Here is a 23,940-nt window from a genome sequence, read left to right as displayed (position 1 = left end):
ATATCTGTTGCTTAGTGTCTGTGTCTATCTGAGCATTAGGAGCACATTTGGCATCAACGATGTGACATAGAAACGAATAACCGCATAGCCATGTTCTGCATTGTGACTTTAAATAAATAAACTCTACGAATGCCTTGATAGAGATGTAATATGCGATGGTGACAGTGTTGAAGTGTCGCATGCCTTGTTCGCTGGTGTTATAATGTCCCGAGAGGCTTTGACTGGACCTGTTTTTGATCTGGGATATTTTCTGGCCCGATGTTGACGGACTGTTCCCTCCATTATCTAATTTAAACAGCCTTTGATAGAAACTGGAGATCCAAAAGTCAGTCCCGGGCCGAGCGCCTTTGATCATTGATTGTGGTCAGGGAAGCTTGTCCTGAATTTCGCCGGACCCGACGGATGTCAACATGTTTTGCGAGGGTTTCATTTTCATGTGATCATTTGCAGTAAATTCCCCTCTTTTCTCATTGGGCTATAGTGACTTTGAACATGTAAAACAAAGCATTTTACAGTCTTTTAACAGGACATTTAAACTCAAAGCCAGAGATTGCAGGGATAATGTAGCTGGCAGACCCGTCCCGTTTCTGTAAGGGTGACCTCATGTATTTAGCAAAGCTGGGAATGCCTATCAGGTTTCCCTCTTAGCACGGATTCCACTACTAGCGCAATGCAGGACCCCAACCCCCTCCAGCTGCACGCATATATACGGGACGCTCGAGGCTGCGGATAATTGCGAGTACGTGAGTGAGAGAGAGAGAGAGAGAGAGAGAGAGTGAATGGGTCGGGGTAGGTAGAAGGTAGCAGAAGCAGCAGATAAATTATATGACATCAATTATTCAGGATGGACAGGGGGAAAGAAAGGAAGGGAGAGCAGCGTGTCACTCGTCTTATGTGAACTCCACGAACTCTTGGGCTCTCACCACTTCCTCATAACCCCCCCCAACATACACACACACACACACACACACAATCGCCCCACACTCGCCCTCCACTCCCCCTCGTCTTCTTTCCTTTACGATAAACGTCCTGTTCTCTCAAGTTTCCTCCCAGGCTGCTATGTATGCGCAGGATGATAATGTGGGTCAGTAGTGGTAAGCTTTTGAGGAGTGAACTCCCTGTAACTTTCCCCCAGAGCGCGGTGGAGTAGATGCATAGTTAACCGACGTGAACGAAATATACATACAAATTTATACCACTGAGAAATGAATAAAGTATAACGCAGAAGAGGTGTTTTTTTTATGGTGAGATGTGGAGACACCAAAGGGGTTCAAGCCGAGGTGGGGGGTTATGATGGGGATTTATCAGCACTTTCCATGGAATAAGGAAAGTTATAACGGCTTCAGGTGGAGTAGCATTGTGTAGAAGGAAATATCTAAAGCAATCGCTGAAAAGCAATAGTTACTAAAGGATACGTCCCGATTATTCAGAAGGTTCTTTCAAATGAGGAATGCCATGTTTATATAGTGGAACTTGTGCTTGCATCCGCACATCCCTCTTAAGGCAACCCAAGTTCAAATGTAGTTGTAGTGACTTTTTTAGACCACTAAGAGCGCAATCTGCAGCCTTTGAAGTACGCAACAAAGTAGATTATAACCTCATCTTTCACACCAGTGAAAAAGTAAACATGTGGAAAGGATGGAGGCACAAAATCTTTGTGATGCACTGATACATTTTTGTAAAGATTTAGTTAAGTTAAAGAGTTACAAGTGGCCTCATGATTCTGGACTTGACACCGTTATGAAAAACTATAATTTAAACTAATATCATTCCACTTGATAGCCGCAAGCTCCTCTTAATCTCCACTTACAGTGACATGCAGAGACCTCGAGTGACCCATGTGCCCAACAATTGGCCGTGGGAAGCTCACTGTTGGCAGCTGTCACCATGGTAACACCGCAGCTCTCTGCCAGCTCTGATCAACACAGAGGGCTTCCCTTCACAGCACTGGGCACTTGCGGGTTGAACAGAGGAGACATGCTAGTTAACGTTATACACAGCAAACCACATGGAGAGGGATCAGCAAATTGAGCAGTAGACTCTTAAGCAATGTGTGCAATTTACAAATGGGAAAATACAGTATGCTGCTTTGAAAGTGTAAGGAATCTTAGTAATACTGGAACAGGCTATACACTGTTAGTACGATTGTTCCACATTTACTGCTTTCTCAAGAATGTAATGTGTTGCGCAACATTTTTCTCTCTTCTTTATGCTGCAGATGGCATAGGTTACACACCAGACATAGCTGCACTTACAGTATAGTCCCTCTAACACAGTACAGTGAATATTGTTTTGATAAGCCATATTGGGTGGCCCATAGGTAATGCCTTTATTACTTATTCACTTCTCACTGCTGTGCATGTCCTGGTGGCACCACCAAACGTGTGGGCAGCTCTTGGTGCGTCATTGGGAAAACACATGAATGAAACATTAATAACGGCGAAACGGCTTTCAAAAACTTAAGACCTCAGCACTTCATTCACACACTGCGATCTGGAACAAACCGCTCCCAGACATTTCGGTGAAAAGGCTAGTGCCGCCGGTCTCACCATGGCCACTGTTTATCCAGCGTTGGCGGTGAGGCGCGGTGATGTCAGTTTAGTGATTAATTGTGTGCCCAAACTGCTGAGGACACAGAATCCGGCTCCTACAAGGCTTTATTGCTTTATCGGCTGAATCCTAATTTGACCCGCTTCTCCCTCCAACCCCCTCTTCACATTATTGGTTCAGTGGCGTCCCACAGCACAAGGCTAGACAACAATTAAGAGTCCCAATAGCTTGCCTCCATGTGACACCAGAACATTTTAGATTTCAGCAAAATGACTATGGTAGAATTTGCCTGTTAGCTGTCACATTGCAGATGCCTGACCAGATTAATAATTACAGTCAATCCACATGAAACAACTGGTGCTTCTGTCTGTCAGCACAAAATGGTTTCATCTTAAAAGCGGTGACATCATCCAAAGGCATGGATGTGATTGTTGTCAGTTGAAAGGACTTAAGCCATATTAGTATGACAGGTGTGCTGACCTAAAAAAAAAAAAGCTTTGGTTGGAATGTTTGGTTTGTTGTTTGGATATTTCTTTTTAAAACAGTGTGTTGTGTTGACCCATGACCCCAATCTGAAATGAAGACAAACTCAACCCTATTTTTAATGATTTACCGATACTGTATGCCAACACTTTATGGTTCAAACAGGTTACCTGGGCTGCTCTTTCTTTGTCGACTCCTCTTGATAGTTTAGCTCAGCGGTATTGACGACTGGGTCAAATGCAGAGGATGGATTTCCTTATGTGGCTGTGGTTCTCAGCCTTTTCTAGTCATGAACCCTAGTATAACAACCACTGGTGTTTTCAAACAGGCAGTCCCTCCAGGATTTTTGCAGGAATTTTTGTGATCGTTGCAAGCTAAAATGTCTGATTCCATGGGACATTTTTCCAAAAGTTTAAATTTTGATCTACTCAACACAATAAATTGTTTTACATCAAAATCAAAGCAGTATTAACCAAAGACAGAATAAGACATTTTTTGCAATAGGCATAGTTGTATAATCTATAGAAGCACATCCCTGTCCACAGCTGTGGATAGTGGGAGGAGTAAACAGGCACCTGTCGCTATGAGCACAAGGCTCTGAGTTCAAACAACTCTGTTAAAGCAGAGCCCTGAATAAGGCACTGAGGAGAACAGAGCAGATGAAAAAAAATCATTTTATTTCACTATTTTCACTCGTTTCACTCAATGCTGCACCGATTTCGCAGAGTTTGCTTGATTTTGCATTAACACTTGCAATCCCAACATCGCAAAATTCTGGAGGGACTGAACAGGGCACAGATTTTATGAAAACAAAAAGATGCTGCAATAAGAAACATGATTAACTTCAGCCTTCAATGGTCATAATGTGATTTAGTGTTTAAGAAGTAATAATTACCCAAATAAGTTCTCAAATTCTTTGACAACTTCTTCTGTATTTATCATGGATGACGTCTCCAAAATTAAACATTAGGAAGCAATCCAAGTGTAACCACTTTGAAAGGCATCTCTGAGGAGGTTGATATAGCACATTCCTATACAGCACCACTCTCCCCAATATGGTGCTGCAGAAGCAAAACATATGGCGCTTCCGCAAGATGCAGCTGTTGTTTTTAGGGGGTCTACGGATAAATAATGGATACAAGTCTTCCACGGGGTACTCAAGGCAGCTAATGAGAGAGAAGAAGCAGGCAGGGAATTAGCAACTAACTGTTTTTCAAAGCCACTGTTTTCGAACATTTTCATAAAGTGCCCAAGGACGAGAAAAATAAAAAATACACCGGGAAGATAAAAACATCAGGATTAGTTGACTGCGAAAGTGCTCAAGTGCATATTGTAAATGTATTCAAAACTTTTTCCAAGTGTAATATGCAGAGTATGCTCAGAATAAAGAGCAGCTCCTCGTCTCAAGGCGTAATTCTGCCATGTTCGGTCCTCTGCAGATGTTGATAGCTCTTTAGCATAATGTGCTCATACAGTGGGTTAGCAATCAACATCGAAGCTTAAATGGCTCATGGCACTGGCTAGATGATTTGAAGAGGTCAGGATCCTGGTGAATGAAGCATATAATAAATAATAAATGAATAAAAAAGTCAAGTTAAATAAACGTTCGACAATACATACGGTATATACGGTGGTACATAAAATCAAATAATGAGTGCGCCTCAACTACATTGTGTCTAAAATTAAATAGAAAGAAATGTACAACAACAACAACATGTTTTCCATCTGGTGAATAAATACATGAATAAATAATCAGATGATAATTTAGATGAGCAAAATAACCGTTAGTTGGAGCTTAAGCCCACAAGGCCTTTTAACATTTCCCACCTGGGTCTGGGTCATCTTCTCTACACATGTGGTGTTCAGCGATGACCTTTCCATCTGATGCCCTTCCCGACATATCCCCGTTAGTATTGGGGCTGGCGTAGTGCGTAAACTCGGTTGTAAAACTGGATTGCTTGAATAAAATTAAAATCACCTGGCTTCCCTTCAGACATTTTCACCCACCAGATAGCAATATCTAGTTTATAGCGACTGTGTGCATCAACACAGTGGTGAGGGTCACCTTTATAAATGACACTACAGACCGGGGAGACTGTATTATTCGAATGGGCTTCCTGTGAGCCACTCTGTCTGCTGCTTTCTCTTCAGGCGACCTTAATAATTTAGGCGAGTGGGGGGGAAGAGAGGAGACAGTGAAAAATCCTCAGTGGGAATGTAGCCCTCTGCATCAAACTCTCTGTTTTGTCATTTTCAACTATTCATCCACTGCACGTTGAACTCTTGGCCCCAGCTAGTGTGTGCGCAAGGGGGGTTCGTTTGCAAGCCGGCGTGATTAACTATTGAAACGGAGGAAAAGTCGCATCTTGTAGCGAAACCACATATCATAATGCCACTTTTTAATTTGGTTGCCAATGGCTGTTTATGTGCTACTAATTACCAGTGAAGAATAATAATATCTCCACCTACTGGGCTCCATCACGCCAAGGGCTTTCTCTCCTCTCTCTCCATTTATCCCGCTCCTGCACCAGTGTCCTTGCGATTTAATTCATGCCGCCTACCTGTCCTGCCCTGGGTTTTTCCATACACTGACTAATACCTGTGTCTCAGCCATACAAGAATACATAATGGAAAAATCCTATAAGACCCTATTATCATTACAAGCTCTAGTACAAAAATATCCCCAAACACAAGCCCAACATAAGAGCAACGAAAAAACACAGATTATCTTTACCAACTAGCGTGTTGTAGCACATGGACAGTGGTGACCTTAAAAGCTGAGTGCCAAATTTGATGGCAATTGATCTTAATTTACAATTGGAATGGTTGCAATTTAGGCAGTACAATAAATCCTTCGAAAATAACAATATAACCTGCCTGGCCAAAAGACAAAAACAAAAAAAACATTTGCCACCTGGATCTGGGGTTGCTGCGGTTAATTAGCTCTAGGTTCAGCAACATTATGTGCCCGAAGAATGAGGTCAGCCGAGTATAATGAATGACCAGCTTATTCCAATGGATTTTTTCTAATATTATGACATCACGGGCATATCCCATGAGAGGATTCATCGGGAGACATATCTGAGAGTAGGAGTGTGACAATATATCGATTTTCCAATATATATCGCAATAATTTGTGGGATGATAGATTTTATTCTGACATCATGCATATTAATGAGTGATGTCATGCATATTAATGAGGCTGCAGTGCTCCACTGTTTTCACAGTCAATAGATCAAGAATTCAGTAGTCCTGCCAATATAGGGCATTTTAAGCACTTGGACAAAACACTTGTCACACAAATATATTACTTTTATATTTATTTAATTCATAATTATAAACAAGATTAATTTGAGGTTGATTTATTCCTTTTGAAATAGGACTGTGGTTTCTGGTTTATTTAAATGTAAATGAAGTGATGCCTCTGAGAAATCTATCTTCAGTGTGTAAGTCAGGGATCATTCATTTACACAGTAAGAGGTAAAAACGCACATGGAAAGAAATGTAAATGATGAATAATATGTACATATGTTAAAATAAAGGTTAAAACTAGCTTTTTTTATCGTGATGTATCGTAGGTTATTTTTGTGCAATATATTGATTATCACAGTATCGTGAGATTATCGCTATTGTAAGCCATGTATCGCTATCATAAGCCATGTATCGCGTATCGTAACGAATCGTGAGGTACCCAAAGGTTCCCACCCCTATTTGAGAGTGTGACCTTTTATTTTCAACACAGAAGAAACCACTATCATCGGGTCATTTTCGAACATCGTCATCCAGCCTCAGTGAAAAACATCTCCAAACTGCAGCTCGGTCTGAACGGGTTCATGGCGGTGATTTTGTGCCAATGACTCCTTCAACCAGCACAGTCATGCAGGCAAAGTGGAGTGTCTTGTCCAAGGAAACAATGAAAGAGTAGCACCATGGCATCTCAGTAACAGGCACGTATAGGTCTCATGATTACACCAACTAGGTTAACATCCCAGTGTTTTTCCATACGCTGACTGAAGTACGAACGTCACAACAGGCCTACTAAAGACACCTACTAGAGAACTCTTGATTCATTTAACTCGGATAAATCTGGGAGGGGGAAGGCATGTTTGCTCATGATAATCCCCCCACTTGCTCCCCAGCGCTTCACAAGGCTGATCGTCCCTGCTAAATTGGTGCACATATCCTTATTTGTATAGGAGCCCATTGTGGATGAATGGGGTGAGACAGCGGTGGAATCTGACAGCACTGGCAGCTATTCAAGCCCTCGTGCCTATTTGCTTATCCTCATTCAGGGCCGCGCGGGCTTTTTCCACAGCCATTTCTCAAGCTAGGCGTGACACTGTATTTTTTATTGCCACTACTAATGCAGCTGTGTGGAATAAAACGTAGGCAGGAAGAGAGTGCAGCCAGGCGCTCCTATAGAAGGAACAGGAACATGACCATTAGCATTGCTGTGGCGGGGAGACTCCCTTCGGATACTGCGTCGGATTTAGGGAGATATATTTGCACGACTTTCTCTGTCAGACAGAGGAAAACAAAATCAATTCAATTTAAAACTGTTAGTAGGAATTTAGAAACTCATACACTGCTGATTAGGCAGCACAGTCTCCTATTTTAATCAGAAAGATACGCAAATAACCGACAAATACATGACTAAAAAATGTGGCTAATGCTATTCAATGAAGCCACATGATTGTTTACAAACCCGAACAAGGTCTGTCACCTGAAAGAACAAATTCATTGTGTGAATAGATTGTTTCCAATGAGATAAATATCAAGTATAAACATCATTTCCAGTTAATGAAATGCCACCCACCAAGCAGACACTCCAAAATGAGAAATATAATTAAGCATTCACCCAAGAACGCTGGAAATGTCTTTCAAAAGTCATAGCAATGAGCGAAACTTTGAAGAGTTCATGCGCACAGTGAGATATCTCCAAATTACGGGGAAAACATTGCAAATTGAAATCATTATTGGCCAGTGTTTAAAAATGTAATTGAAATAGAAGTAGAAACGTCCATTGATTTAGATCAAAAAAGAAAAGGGACTTATGGCCGTTTCTGAATCATGTTTAGATGGATACACACCAATGACAAACTTTGTGGGATTTGCCTGATGAACTCGACAAATCCATAAATTACGAAAAGTGCCATGATCCGCCATTTTGGAGGAGTTTGGCAGCATTACACACAACAAGACTATGTTGATTATAAAGACACTGGTGTTGGCTGTCGGTAATGTGACTGGGGTCTCGACCACCGACTACGACGACGAGCTCAAAATCAAGTTGAAACCAGATGAGGATGACTGAACTGTCTGTGCAGCCTGGAAACTAGTCAGGAAGGCTTACACTGCAAGATAAGGAGCTTGTATCAGCATTATTAACAAGAGAAAACAATAAGTAAGAATACGGGATGATTATGACAAAAACAGAAAAGCCTTAATATGTTACATCATGTTGTTCAGGTTTTTTTTTAAATAATAATTGTACAAATATTTTGATCCTCATTGGCCAATATTGCAACAATTAGCTTTAAAGCCCATATTGGATAACCCTGTCGTTATTAAACCCTTCCCCAGTCGTAGACAAAAGAGTTGGGCCCTTCTGATCTTATATTGGTCCTGACTAAGTGAAAAGGTCACGTCTGCTCGGTGAAAAGTGAAAACCCGTGGCTTTGCAGCAGGAGTCATGCAGGGCTCCACCGGTGCACTGCTCCTTAAAGTGCATGCGGCAGTCGCTCTTTAAAAATGCAGGAGCAATTACCCCGACCGAGGCTGAGTCACCGAGCGCCATACCCGACCTCCTGCCACCCCAGTCCCATCAAAACCTCGCAGTCCCACCTCTTGGTCGCAGAGTCGTTTTGGAGCTGCATGTATTCAAGCACTGCAATTGCGATTACATTTGTGAACATTTAGTTCTCTGTGCACATTTCAAACATTAACTAAAATGGAAAGCTAAACTAATACAAGAATCAGAACATGCTTGTAGCGGTCTGAACTATACTGGTTTAGCCAATGACCATATTGTATTATTTGCAGGCTACATTTTATTCCCAAAATAAACGCGACCATTTCCATTGCACTTTAGACTTGATTGCCATTCATTGCATATCCTCATAGCAGGACGATGACTGTACCAGCAACCTGAGCGGCCGCCCCTCATGCAAAGCTGTAGGTCATCCAACGCAGCAGACAGCCACAGCTTCAGTTACACATTAAAAACAAAGATCCGCTCTGCCAGACGAGCTGTCTGTCTCCCACGGGATGCAGTTACTAACCACCAGTCACTCTCCATGTGACCTCAGTCTGACAACACGAACCAACAACTCACCCAGACCAGGACCACTCAAGTAAATGATCATGAAATGCTAGACAAGCGCCCAAAGACCTATTCAGGAAGGCATGGTTTGATTTTTGCCAGGTTATACCAACACTTAATTTGAACAAAACTTTATGACGTGAAAAGTGCAAATCGATAAATGTCTTGAAAATTCTACTAATCCTTTTCAACACAGTAATATTGCAATAACAATAATTCGATTGTGCAGCCCCTAACCAACCATATAATTCGGCACTGTATAAGCACAGGGTCTGAAGCAGAACTTAACCACAACCATGAAACTTGGGCTGAATTCGATTTTAACCAAGCCTAAACCTGGATTGATAGGCAGTCTAATGTAATACATTTGATATTCTATCCTATTGTCCAAGCACTCGCCCTTTCGCATAGGTCACTCTCGAAAAATGGATATTTAGTCTCGATTGCAAAGCTCCTGGTTAAAGAAAGAATGTGACAAATGTGTGCGCTGGTCAAATGTCTAAATGATTGTATAAGAAGGAGAGCAGCTTTTAAGTTTGGGCAGTGATGGAGTCGAGCAGTAGTTTTCAAATCCGAAGTTGCCCACACACTGGTAGAAAGAACACTTTGCAGATGAAAAGATATCACTTTGTATGTGTCAAACAGCGATGATTCATCAGACCTTTTTTACTCCTTTCTAAAAATGACTAATTAATTCAGATTTATGTAACTCACTGTCTGATTAGAAGAACAGTAACGTTTGACAGTGCTCTAAAAAATTGCTGAGAAAAATGAAAGGTTGTAAGAATGCCTTTATTGTCTTGAAATGTCTATAACCCCAATCCACACGGGATGAAAAAGCAGAGAAGATTTGTTGGCTAAGTTTCAGCAGTCAAGTACGATACAAAGATCTTTTTCAAGTCAAAGTCCTGACCTAAACCTGAGATGCTGTGACATGATCTCAAGAAAGCCATTCACACCAGACATCCCAGGAATCTCGCTGAACTGCAACAGTTTTGTAAAGAGGAATGGTCCAAGATTCATCCTGATCGTTGTGCATGTTTAATCTGCAAATACAGGAAAACGGCTGGATTGCTGCCAAATGAGGGTCAACCAGCTATTGAATCCCAGGGTGTACTCACTTATTCCTCGCTGTCCTGTGAATGTTTACATGTTATGGCCAATAAAATATGATAAAATCTAAATGTTTGGGTGGTATTAGTTTAAGCAGACACTGTTTTCTCATTCTTGTGATTTTAATAAAGATCAGACCACATTTTATGACCAATTTAGGCAGAAATGTAAGGAATTTCAAAGGGTTTACTCACTTTATCCTCCCACTGCAAATAGAATTAACTGCCTGGATGACTGAGAATTTGCATCTTCATGGTGATTCTTTTTATTTCATGTTATTCAACAAATTAATAAATGGATTTTCTTCCGTGCTAAAACAAAGTCTGTTCAGTCTAGCAGTTTTAAACGGAGTCTCTGGTCCAGCACAGATGGCGGTCAGCATGGCGTCCACAAATAGAAGTGCAGTACACGGCTGGAGGATGGGTAATGTAAGGTAGCATATGTGTGAGAAAAACAAAAACACACAAATACTACTGAGCTTTAACAACCAGGATGAAACAAAGCATTCCTTTTTTTTTCCCCCAAATGTCCCAGCATCCTCGGAGGGGACAGAAAATAGAGCGTGAAAGCAGCGCGCTCCCCTCTCGCCAGCGGGACAGAGCGGCGCACAGCGGGCCAGGGCAGACAGCTCGAGGCGGGCGCGCAAGTTACTCAAAGAAATGTAGTAAAAACAAAAGTGGAGGGAGGGAAGTGGCAGGTGTATGTGTGGTGTCGTGCCGTGTCTGCGTGTTTGAAGGGCGCGTCATGTGTCCGCTCTCATCTCCGTCCAAGACCAGAGCCGCGTTTCTTCCCGTCTCTGCCTCGCTTCATGTTGCTTTTGCTGGCCTCTTTTTTTGTTTCTTCACCCCTCAAGTAAAAGGAACCTTAAAAACAAACCTGCCTTTGCACCTCAAAACAAATGCCATTTTATAAACAGACTCTGAATCTACTAAAGCCGAATTGACAAGCCACATTTTATTAAAGTAATCAGAGTTATTTGGGTGGGAAAAATAAGCTCGACTCATGTTACGCCAGCTAACAAGTTAAGCTAATTGGTTTGTGCTGTAACCATGGGTATACAGAAGACATTTTACCACAAATCATCCTTTGAAGAAAATCTGACAAATTGAAATTAAGATTGGCTTCAAGATAACATATGAATTCAATTGGCCCATGCTTTTAGTAGCAGGTAGCTATAAACCCCCCCTTACAGAACATTTAATGGACAAAATGTAACTCTTTGATATCCGCTTAATACATTTGTGCAGAATGTCATTTAGGTCAATTAAATTAAAAATACAATCTCCCTCTCTTATGCAAAAGCAAAAGAAAACTGTGATTGGGATTCCTAAGAAAAAGTGCTGCAATTATGACATGTCCAAGTGCCAACTCCTAAACTAATAAAAGAATCTCATGCATTTCAGAACATGTTTGTAGAGGTTAGATAAACAGGTAAACAAATGATCTACCAACGAACATGAAAAATACCAATGGAGAAGTGATTATTTTGTTGTTCTCAAAGGAGATACTGTATATGTTGCGAGCATTCAACTTCGATTTGACTGAGATTATATGCAGCCTTCGCCCAAATGTATGAAAATATGTAATTTCCCTAGTATGAAGTAGCCTTCCCCTGCAGTCAGCCATTAGCTGGGTTCACATCTAATGAAAAAATACTTCCTAAAGCCCACATTGCCAGGTCGGTTGCTATCTCCAGGTGGAGTGCAGAGGTGAGCTGAGGAGGAGGTTCCCCGGGGCGGCTCTGTCCATGATTTTATATTTGAAGCATTTATCTAACGCTGACCTCCAGCTCCTCACTCAAGGACAGTCCAGCGCACGTATCTGCTTATTGTGGAGAAAAAATACACTGACCTGGTTTAAGACCTTGACTAGAACCAGCAGACCTCTTACTAAGCACTAAACTTCATCCTGCAACTTCACAACTGAGGCGCCATCTGTGCTCATAGAGATTATAAACATTTTACTGGAGCAGTTACAACCTGAAGATGATATACTATGAAAAAAAAAAAAAAACTCCTTAAGCACTTTGTTTTGTTGGCTCTTTTATGCTTCATCAAAATGGCTATGCGTTATTTGTTTATGCCGTCTGTGGTCTTATTTAGCTCATAGTTTCACGGATTTGACGTTTGGAAAATAGATTTTTAAAGTTAAATGACATGAGGGATGGGAAGTACATGGTTTTAGCTTACACCGTCTGACTGTGAGATGAGCGCAAACTATTAAGGGTTGATTGAGAAGCATGAACTTGAAACAGTAAAAAAACAAATTTAGTAAAATTAGTAGTAGACTTAATGAAAAACTGCTGGTAGAAGAGCAAACATGCAATTCTGTGCCATATACCAAAATATACAGGTATAACTGGAATTGATTGCTGATAGTGGCAAATACCTGAATATACTGCGAGCACAGCCAGAGTTTACAAACACTAACAGGGCAAGTTTGGGATATTCTAACTCTGCCTCGAGAAAACTATAGATCATTAATTTGATATATTCTCCCCTTAAATGTCCCTTCAAACTAAATGGAGGCAGCGGTAATGAGAGGTGGACACATACAGGAGGAAGAGCAGGTCTGAGCCGGAGTCTTGTTCTCCGGATAATGAGAGGCCGCGCTAAATGTTAATGCAGCCTTAATGTATGGAGGTGCAGACAGGAGCAAGATGAGAGGGGCCAGCCATCGTCCCGGCTGCAGCGTGGGAGAAGCGGATTACACGGTACACGCACAATAAATGAGTGGTGTGTGCGTTTGACTGAATAGTGTCAGCAATTAAAGCTACCCACAACAGTGAAGTAATGATCGAAAAAGCAAATAAATAAAAATATAGTGCAATGAATCGTGGCAGTTTGAACTATAAGAAATTAATGCACAGGGAAAGGATATTGTTCGGTAACACTAAGCTTTTGGACTCGAGCTGTTTAGCCCATTCAAGGTTAAGATGAATGTATTCATGTTTACCTCCCATTCCTCTGTATTTGACCCGTTCTGGAGACCAATCTCTAAATCTTGAGGTCATCTTTATGGTCAGGCTTCGTCAGTAGGATGTTTTGGATTGAAGGACAGAAAGGGCCAACACTGGACCTGGAACTTCCTGTTGTAAGGCAGGAATGTTAACCATGCATTCGCAACCATGTCACAGTAATAGCTTCAACAATTAAACCCACTAATCGCTAGAGTGAATGGTTAATTCTCTATACCCAGGCACTAACAATGTCATGCTTCCATTTGGTGATTGTAAACAGAAAAAACAGAAAACAAACGCAAAACCAAGCTGTACAAAATAGAAGAAGCTTGTGTTGCCCTAAATAGTCTTGACTAACTCTTCAAAACCAATCCACATCTGAGCCATGTCTAAATGATTTGTTGCACAGTTAGGGCTTCCTTTCATTGCCTTCAATTTGTTCTCGGAGTCAGTGTTTGTCTGTTGTTGCCTATACGTTCCTCTTTGTCCTTTATCGCAGCATTAGAGGAGGATTTAAAAGGCTGTGATGTTATTTTTGTCGCACAATGCATCACACGGTGCAATGTAACCAAACCCTTTTCCTCCGGCCCCTCCCAGGCTTCACTCCACTGCTGTCGTGCAGTCTCTCATATGCATACAGTCATTTATGAAGAATTAGCCCGTGTATAAAGTGCGCCTGTGGCTGGGCAGACACAGCCAGAGACTCTCAAAGGGCTCCATTGACTGATGTTTACTTAAGGCCAGGGACATTAGCCGCTGCTAAATCTGACCCTCTCGGCGGCTCAGGCTGTGTATACATGAGAGACTGCAGCACACGAGGCACAGGACAGGTTCACGTGAGAGGAGCTCAACATGATCCGTGGTCACTTTTTACAACATTATAGTAAAAGTATTTCATTTGTTATAATTATTGCTTTCTGGATGTCAATGGAATGCAGAATGTGCACGAGACGGAGATATAGGTGTCCACATGAATAATGTGGTACGGTGGCACAGCGGTTAGAACTCGTGCTTCACAGGGGTCTTTCTGTGTGGAGTCTGCATGTATTGTACTCCCATGTCTGCGTAGGTTTCCTCTGGATACTCCATACACCACCACTAAAAACATGTCCAATAGGCCAGTATGAATGAGAATGAGAGTGCGCATGTGGGACACTTCCACACTGTCCCGACTATGGATTTAACGATTCACTTAGATTTTTCCCCCGTATTTTTTAAACCTTTTTTTAAAGAAAATAAATACACTTCTTCATGAAAATTAACTATAATCCTTGAACTATAATTATTTTTATTTTCAGCATAAATAAGATATGTTTGGAGACGAATATTTATTTACGTACGACATTCAAGGAGCCAGCTGAGGTGGCTCGGGCATCTGTTCCGGATGCCTCCTGGTCGCCTCCCACGGGAGGTGTTCCAGGCATGTCCTAGTGGGACAAGGCCTCGTGGAAGACCAAGGACACGGTGGTGGGACTATGTCTCCGAGCTGGCCTGGTGTCGCCTCGGGGTCCCCCCAGAACAGCTGGAGGAGGTGTGTGTGGATCGGGAAGTTTGGGCATCTCTGCTGAGACTGCTGCCCCCGCGACCCGGCCCCGGATAAAGCGGAAGAAAATGGATGGATGGATGGATGGAGACGAATATTTATTTACCAAACTTATTTTTTTTAAAATCATTTCCCTACATGTGCGTCTGGGCTTGATCTCAGTGGCTGCGTTACATCAGTTGACGTTCTACCTACCATTCAGCGAGCGGGGGAGGCGGGTTTGTTGGTGACATCAAGCATTTGCGCCGATTTGATGGTTGTAGTTGAAGTTGTAGAGGCGGATACAAAAGTAATGGAAGCTCTTCAATCCGTCCTGGCTCGTCTCCCAAATATCCAGAAAATCAAATTCAAGCCTTGGAAGGTGCAAGGAATGTCCCCAAGAGTTATGAAGAGCTCGCTTAACTCACTCAGGCGCATTACACACGTCACGACCAAACGCTAGCGAAAATCAGATCCAATCGTTTCAAAGGAGTTCACCCCTCCCACCTGATAACGGAGCTCAATTGAGAAAGTCTAGACCCTTGTACGAACGAAGTAAGTACGAGGGTATGGTAAAACCAGGCTACTACCATTTAGAACCAATTTTACAGTACAGTTTATTTCTTCGCAGCCTCCCAGTGCAGCCTTTGTAATCATAAGGAGGAAAAAGACATGACAGCTCTCTGTAGATATTGGATTATTTGACAAACAGACATTTGATGAGGATTTCAGCTGCATCTGAGCATCAGTCAGATGTTTGTCAGTTTACGAACTCTGTGTTAGCCGCTAATGCTAATCTCTGACTGTGTAGCTGCACAGCTGCTTCGATGGCTACATGTGTATGTGTTTACATAGTGTGGTGTGTGTTGGGGGTGAGGCGGGGGAGGTGTGGAGCTTGTCTTGAGAAAAAGTTAGCTCGCTGCTTCGAGCGATGCAATGTGAGAATACAACTATTCTGGGTCGGGCAAAATGGAGTAGCTGAGGGTGGCTTTAACTTCGATTCACATTTTAAGCAGTTTAAATCAATTTTAAATCGATTTCCGATGTTACATCCTTAGTCCTGACCAAAAAAAAAAACAATAGATAAATGACTTTCTGCTTTTTAATGTATGAAGTGTCTTGCCAGACAACACAGCTTCCATCTTGCATTTTTTAAGTTTCTCAAAGCGCCATAGTCTTGTCATTATTCATTCACTCCATACCGGTGGTGGTAACCTACTTGTGTAGTAGCCACAGCCGTCCGTTGGGATAGACTGATAAAAGCAAGATTCTGCGCCATCGGCTCCCCAACCACTCACTCACTCACTCACTCACTCTCGCATTAATTCTGGCCTATTGTACATGTTTTTAGTGGTAGGGGAAACCAGAGCACTCAGAGGAAACCTGCACAAACACGAGGAGAAGATGCAAACTTCACACAAAGGCCCCTACGGCCGGGGATCGAACCCGGGAGTCCTCTCACTGTGAAGCACAGGCGCTAACCAGTTTTCAATACTGCAATTATATATCAAAAGTACAGTGAAGTTGTGCTGCAGCAGCCCGACTGCACACTGATGTTAAATACAGCGCCTTTGCCAGCAGCCAGGATTACTGTAGGAATGGAAGCCAAATTATCAATCCTTTGCAAAGACTTACTTTTGAGAGTTGTAATAATGAAAGAGGAAAAGCCTGTCATTGAGCCCAAATGAGATCCAACACACGGTGAGCCTAACAGCCACTTAGCGCCGCGTTTAGCTAAATTCATATTCTCCCATAAACACTATCTTCAAATAACAATAATTGATCCGAGTGCCGTAATTGTTCTGGTGGGCTGAACGGGAGGGGCCGGGCCTAAACTGCAATTTTCTCATTTGTGAAGGGAGACCATTACCTGCTATTAAAGCTGGGAGCTGCTTTTCACATCAAACTTGGATCAAGAATAAAAGGCTGGAAAAAGTCGCATTTACAAGATATCATAACATAAAGAACGCACAGTTTGACTTCGAGGTCGCGGACAGGTTAGCACTCTTTTTTGATCAACGCAGATGTTTTGACCAGGTTTTAGTTAATCTCTCTGCCGACACACATAAAACAAACAAAAGGGATACGCTACAATGCCTTCTCTATCAGCTGAAATGAACCTTAGTGAATTGTTTCCCCACCTGAGCATCAACATGGACGTATTATGCATAAAATTGGGCTGGTTACGACTTTGAATTGCATCACCCGGATATATGGGTGCCCAATCATATTCTAGAAGGTCTTGAACACAACCTATTCGAGCGAATGACTCTGCCAACTGATCAGCTATGGGAAATATACAAAAATAAACCTTTAAAAGATCCTCTCATCAAAGCTGCATCCTGCCAGCTCCCTCGCCGCCATAGTCTCCAACACACACACACACACACACCAACACAAATCCGCTTTCAGGAATCAATAATTCAGCTAAAGAGAAGCACATGCTACGCCCCACTGCACTAATCAATGGGAAGCCAAATGTTATTGTTTCATCTCATTCTGACTTTCACATTCTAAACTAGGGCTGACTAGCGCATACCGGACAGCTTCAGAGGACTCTATTAAATGAATGGGGAAACTGGAGACAAACCAAAGTACCGTGACACTAAGTAGGGCTGCATTCATTCGTCGCCGTCACAAAACTAGCATTTGAAACGACATGTGTCGCAGTAACATGACGAGCGGCACGCCATTTTAATTCTTAAGTTAAGATAATAACACTGACCTAGTTTACGAAGTCATAATTAACATACTTCATCAAATCTGCAAGTACAAGTAGGGCTGGGTAATATGAAAAAAAATGTAATCGCAGATCACGCGGCCCTACCATTAAGATGACATACTGAAGGTCTATTCTTCTCGTCGAAATCACTTGCGGTAAATGATCCCAGATGTTCTACAAATCTTCAATGCATAATATATACGTTGAGGGATGCATCGTAAATGGAGGCATGAGATAGAGTAGGGCAACACATCGGCAATCTCCCCTTTCCCTTAAAATACCACATTTATGCCCCGCGGAGGATGTGGTTGTAAAGGAAGAATTCAGCCGTAAAGGTGAACGAAGCTGGAAGTGACCCAAAACCTGTGAAATGCGCTGCATCTGTTGAGAATACTTTGGACATGTCAATGCTGAATCTTTTTTTTAATTATTATTCTAAAACGCAACTTCATCACGTTACGAAAGTCTCATAGATCCCAGCTGGGAGCACAGATTGGTAGCCACATTTTTTTAGGCGATTGTCTGTTCTGTAAAGCGCAGCAAGACTCCGAGCCACTGTTATATCTGACCATCAGCTTTTCATCACACTCTACAAAATTAAGTGTACTTTCTTTTACAAGCTTATAATCATGCTTTCCACAAATGTATTAATTCATTGGAGAACCCAAACTCTCTGATAATTCCAAAAGTGTGGCCTCCTCTCTTGCATGTACATCAGGTTATCAGCAATCCTTACTGAGTGCGTGAGAAAGCCCTCCTTTGCCTACTCTGCAGCATGTTCCAACACTTTGGCCTCCTCTTGATCTTGCTATGTTTATTTTACTCGTGAGGCTTTACATAATGGGCAAACACCCTATGCATACAGTATGAGCGTTGGCTAAATGTAAATCCTGGCCTCCCACGCCCCACAATTGCTTGACACAAGACCTTATCGGCTTTCTCAAGGATACATCAATCGCTGACAGTGGCAAGATCGGATCTGCAGCGACCTTGGGAATGGACTATACTGCAAAACATAGGCAAAGAATAAGGGAGCGCAAGAAAGAGGAGGGAGGAGACGTGTGCGCCCATGTGTTGGAGGGGGTATATCGTGATTGAGGAAGACCCAGAGATGAGCAAGTCAAAGATATGACCGGGCCAGAGAGAGAGAGAGAGACAGGGGGGGTCAATGTTGGACGGAGCGAGAAGAGGAGGAGGCGGTGGCAGGGGAGAGGGAAGCCATATGGCAGCAGCACAAATGTATTAAACTATAAATCAGGGCGAGCGAGCGCGCGGACTGCCAGGTGGAGGTCTCTCGCAGCTGGAGGCGCTCTGGTTCACAGGCCGACTCAACACGCACAACCATACCGCCGAAAAAGGCCCCGCAGGAAACTGATATTGAGAGGGGAATTCACATACTTTGCAAGGCAGATTACGTTCTGCTTCACATTTTGCCTTAAATAAATAAAATAAAATAATGAATCATTGCTATATGTCTGGATGTTTGGCAGAGTATCTCCCAGATAGAGCCCAGGTTTGATTTCTGGCTTTAGGCAAACTATGCTGAATGCCATCCTTTGTTTGGACTGCACAATAAAATCCATACCACAAGAAATCTTCCATCTAAGTGAGATTTACACATCTGTATTTCATGGATTTTGCTTTGGGTCATCGGGAAGTGTCCTGCCCATGAACCATCTCCCAATTTTGCACTGAAACTGCGTTCATCATGACACCATCGATTTGTTTGCATGCTGTTGGCAAAAATGGCGGCTTGTATCTTGTATTTGCTCTAGTTGTCAGAGGAGGGCGCTCCAAACAACACACTCATACTTTTCTCCCATACGCACACATACACTGGTTTAAATAATGAGGTTTGTAAGCCACGTCGACTTTAAAATATATCTTAGTATTGTGAGCTCCATTTGAACCATCTATAGTAACATAATGACATTTTGCTGTTTACTGTTTATCAATTAAGTATAAAAACACGCTAAAGACCGATGAGTCATCTGAAAAGCTATACTCCAATTTAGCTGTAGCTGCTCCTGGCACAATGGCCACAGTGGTCAGAAATAAGTGCTAAGAATGTGGTTGAATAACAAACAGAGCGGTCTCCCCCAAAGGCTTTGATTGTGATCCCCTTGATGGTCTCTGGGTAGCGTGCCCAGTGAGTGAGCTGGCAGGCAGCAGGGCCAGGGCTGCCGCGCCAGAGCCAGTGATGCAGAGGACAGGGGGAGCACACAGGGGCTGCCGTGCGCCTGCTCACTGTCAGAGGAGCACAGGAACATGGGCTCACTGGCTGCTCGCTTTCCTCGCTTCACCACCGTGTTTCACGACGAATAAACGGTTTGGTTTGCTTTTTCTTTCATTCTAGGGAGGAGGAAATGAGCTGATGGTCGTTAAAATTAGCTAGTGAATTACTATACTGCACAGGATATTGGGAAATGATCTTTATCCCAATATTAAGTGACGCAATATCCATATCGCAAGAAGGCAGAAAATTGGAGGTGTTCAAAACGGCATAGCAAATGAAAGATGTACAAAAGTTCAGTTTTAATTTTGACTTCCCTAATTTACTTCCATTTCAGCTTTGGTCCTGATTTACCATTTTGTTTTTTTTATATCTAACTTTGATGAAGATTGCCTGCCTATGAATGTATTGGAATGTCTTGTACGGTATTCACGACAGCCTTGCTGTGACATCAACTACCCACATCATATTTATGAAACTAAAGAAACCATCAAGCAAAAAAATCACAAGTGAAGGCTTTTGATTTTGATAATGGTTATGGAGAATTCATAAATTATGCTGCTAATGCTAAGGCACACAAAAATTCCTTGGCGCGGCAAAATGTTCACGAACAGTTACAGCTTAATCAAAGACACACGTACATTGTTTTACATATTAACTGGGTATGCATTGAACTGAAGTCATCCAAAAAAAATGATAATGACAGATGGAGCACATGTCAACTCATATTTTGAGGGGGAAAGCATTTAATCACTGAGGGGGAAAAAAAAGGTAATGTCAAAGTATTGAAACGCAGCCCAGAATCTTAACTCTACCCACAAACCTGAAAAAATCCTGACTCAGTATTTTCTGACATTTTTTTGAATGGCAGGTTTCTCGCAGCCAAGCCTCTCTGCTGCACAAGATCTCCTGTCAAGCCCCTGATTCATGGCATTCCCGCACTCCCAGCTCCAGCTCCCCCCCCCCCCTTTAAACCCCACACCTTTAGCCGCTCGACATTCTGTTTAGAAAACAGTCTAATTTCAAAGCAGCGAACTTCATCTGAGACGTGTCGAGCCTTTGCCCGTTCCTGCCATGTGAGAATCTCATTAGTACAGGCCAGTGATGGATGGAGGTAACTGGACATCTCCCAGTAATGCTTCAATAGGCTGGACCAACAGTGAACTGGAGCCTTGATCTCCAATCGTTCACTCGCTAACACCCACCCACCCACCCACACACACACACACACACACACACACACACACACACACACACACACCCATACATACACACACACACACACAAGCTGAAACAGACATCCCAACTCCAGAGAGCGAGCTGTAGTCATCAAGCGCCAAGGCTGGCAATCAATCAAATCCTATGTCCACTCGGGGGATGAGAGGACGGGAGGGGGGGACAGAGCTGTGGATCGGAGGAGTGTGTGCATTTTAACAGAGCATAGCACCATACCTTGGTCTGGAGATAATGGGGGTAGTAGTAGGTGTACTGAGGGTACATTGGCTGCTGCTCCAATCGCTTGCCCATGTAGCTGGAATCCTTAGCACTGAGGCAGGGAATGGTGACACGGGAGCGAGGGCTACACCAAGACGAGACCGGATAGACTCTGCTAATATCCCCCTCTTCTTCTTTTTCTTTCTCTGCTGCTGCTGCTGCTGCACCACGATGTGTCGCTTCAGCCGGCTCCTCTCTCGCTCTCACACAAGGTGTCAAAAAGATCCGTACTTCAGTTAGTCACTCGCAAGAGAATATTCCCACAAGTGCGTTGCTGCTGCTGCTGCTGCTGGGTGGTCAGTCAGTGTCCAGTGTCCGGCAAGTGGCAAAAGCTGGGAGAGGTTATACCTAAAGGGGGGGAAAAAGGCAGGCAGGAGAGGTACAGACCGGGAGCAGGTGGCTGTGGTGGCAATTTGGAGAAACGGGAGAAAGAGGAGTAGGAGGAAGAGAGGGATGGTTAGGGAGAGAACGCAAAAGGGTTGACTTGTTCTGTAGAAGCGGCTCGTGTGACTGCTGTCTGTGATGTGCCTCTCTCTCTGCTGCTGCTGCGCTGGAGTGGGAATCAGCGGGGGCTGTCCTGTTTGACGCTCACACGCGGATGCACTTTACACAGAGGGAAACACCTCTCGTATCCCAGCCTGGTTGAAAATGTGGTTAAAAATCCCAAATCCGGTCTGAAAGATGGGCGAAAAGCAGAGCGAGTGTCCGAGAAGTCCTCCTGCTGTAGAGAATGTGCTCCTTGTTTGACTTCCACTATAAGCAGCCCGCCTCCTATGTCTCTCTGTGCCCCTCTGTCACACTCTTCCCTCTTCTCCGCGCTGGTCTCCTCCACACACTGACAGGGCGGTATTACAGGGGGCTCGTCCGATAGAAAGCAGCCAGCGAAACGGCGCACTGTCTCCTCCTTCCTTATCCCCCTCCCGCAGCCCGGCAGCTAGGAGGTAGGAGGGTCCTGAAGCGATCCAGACACAGACCAGCGGGCTGCAGCGTTTCCACAACCTGGGAGAACAGAGCGGCAGCTACACAGAGAGCGGAGCAGAGGAGAGGAGAGCGGGCAGTCGAGTCCCCCTACTGGACGCAAGAGGGAGTGCACACAAACACATGCACAAACACACAAGGATAAATGCAGGGATTTAAGTGTGCTGTAGATCACGATAAATGTACACTTAGTGCAGGCTGAGGACCGCGGGCTTCCAAACTGCAATAATCAAACTCTCTTTAGGATTTATAAAGCTATAAAGTCAACTGGGGACTATTTGCCTCAATACACAGTCACACAGGCTAATGCTGTTTACTTTGAGGGAACAGAGCAAAATTGGAAAAGAAAGACGGAGACTAGAGCAGAAATACAGATTGAAGACGAACTTGGAGTCCAGTTCTTATAAATATTATGTAAATGGCTAATGGTAGAGCCGGATATTGAAGTAAGAGCACAAAATTCTTAGTGCTCCAGCCATTTATCCTAAAACATCAATAAAACACGCACTACTGAAGTCAAGTTCAAATCTAAATAAATGTAATAAATCTCATTCGGTGCTACTGTTATTTGATTGGCTAGTATTTTAGCTAAATCATAGAAGCAGAGGACTTCAGGTTGACAAGACACTGAAATCTAATCTAAGCCCCTGTACATTTTGCAGCCATAATATTACAAATGAAATACCCTTAAAAGTAAAACAAACTGGATACGGAGCAAAACCAATCAATAGTTAAACAACATTCCTCTTTTTCCCCACAATGCAAGGCTCCTTTTACACATGAATATCATACCCGTGCACACAAAGTCTAAAGCAAGGACAAGAAAATATAAGATATAGGCGCTACTTTTATCAGAGAGAAAACTAAGGACAATATTGATCCAGGATTACAAGATTAACATCCTCGAGATCAGCTCAGCACCTCGGTTTCGGCATCTGGTCAGAGGCAGAACGTTGAGAACAAAGCCAGTGCAGATAGAAACGGCCCATGAACAGATAAAATGAGATAAGACAGGTGCGCAGATAGAACCGGAGAGATCCATATGTCTTTATACGGGGGTGTTTCAACCGCACCGCTATGGCCACTGCAGGTTGCATAGATAAGAACTATCATTTCCACTTACAAAAGTCATGTCCAAGAGAATATAAAAGAATGTCTGTTGCCATGTGTGATAATAAAAACAACCCTTTATCCATGTGTCTATGGATTTCCCTCCTGTCAGTCCCAAGAGATGGACCTGAAGTGTTTATGTGCAAGGACAGTATAAATTTCACAAGTTGGACGAATACTTTGCTAGTGGAGCTACTGGCTGCATATGCTCAGCCTGACCTCTTCAAGATGAGTCTGTAATAGTAATTTGCTGCTCTGCCTGTTTTAATGAACTGTGCCAAAACTTTTAAAATCTGTTTACTGTTTGTTGGAAACCTAAACCTAAAGCTGTTGCCTCAACGGGCCACTGGAAATTAAAAGAAAAGCTATTATTGCTAGTGAGGTGAAAAAGGTAAATACAGTCGACTAAATATGTGCAATGGTTTCCAAGTAATAATATTGTGTTCCATTATTA

General features: G+C 42.9%; 1 protein-coding gene across 2 annotated transcripts in view; it reads right to left on the bottom strand.

Moving 5' to 3' along the window:
• rbms3 (RNA binding motif, single stranded interacting protein) overlaps positions 1-22,414 on the bottom strand; it is a 269,538-nt gene extending 247,124 nt beyond the window's left edge. For both annotated transcript variants that reach the window (XM_079570999.1, XM_079571000.1), the window contains exon 1: positions 21,357-22,414. In XM_079570999.1, the coding sequence (XP_079427125.1) occupies positions 21,357-21,431 (75 nt within the window). In that variant the 5' untranslated portion in view covers positions 21,432-22,414. The remainder of the gene's footprint in view (positions 1-21,356) is intronic.
• Positions 22,415-23,940: the final 1,526 nt, after the last annotated feature.

Source organism: Gobius niger, assembly GCF_951799975.1.
Source record: "Gobius niger genome assembly, chromosome: 14".
Lineage (NCBI taxonomy): Eukaryota > Metazoa > Chordata > Actinopteri > Gobiiformes > Gobiidae > Gobius > Gobius niger.
Note: the sequence above shows the minus strand (reverse complement) of the source record. Positions and strands in the feature narration are given on the sequence as shown.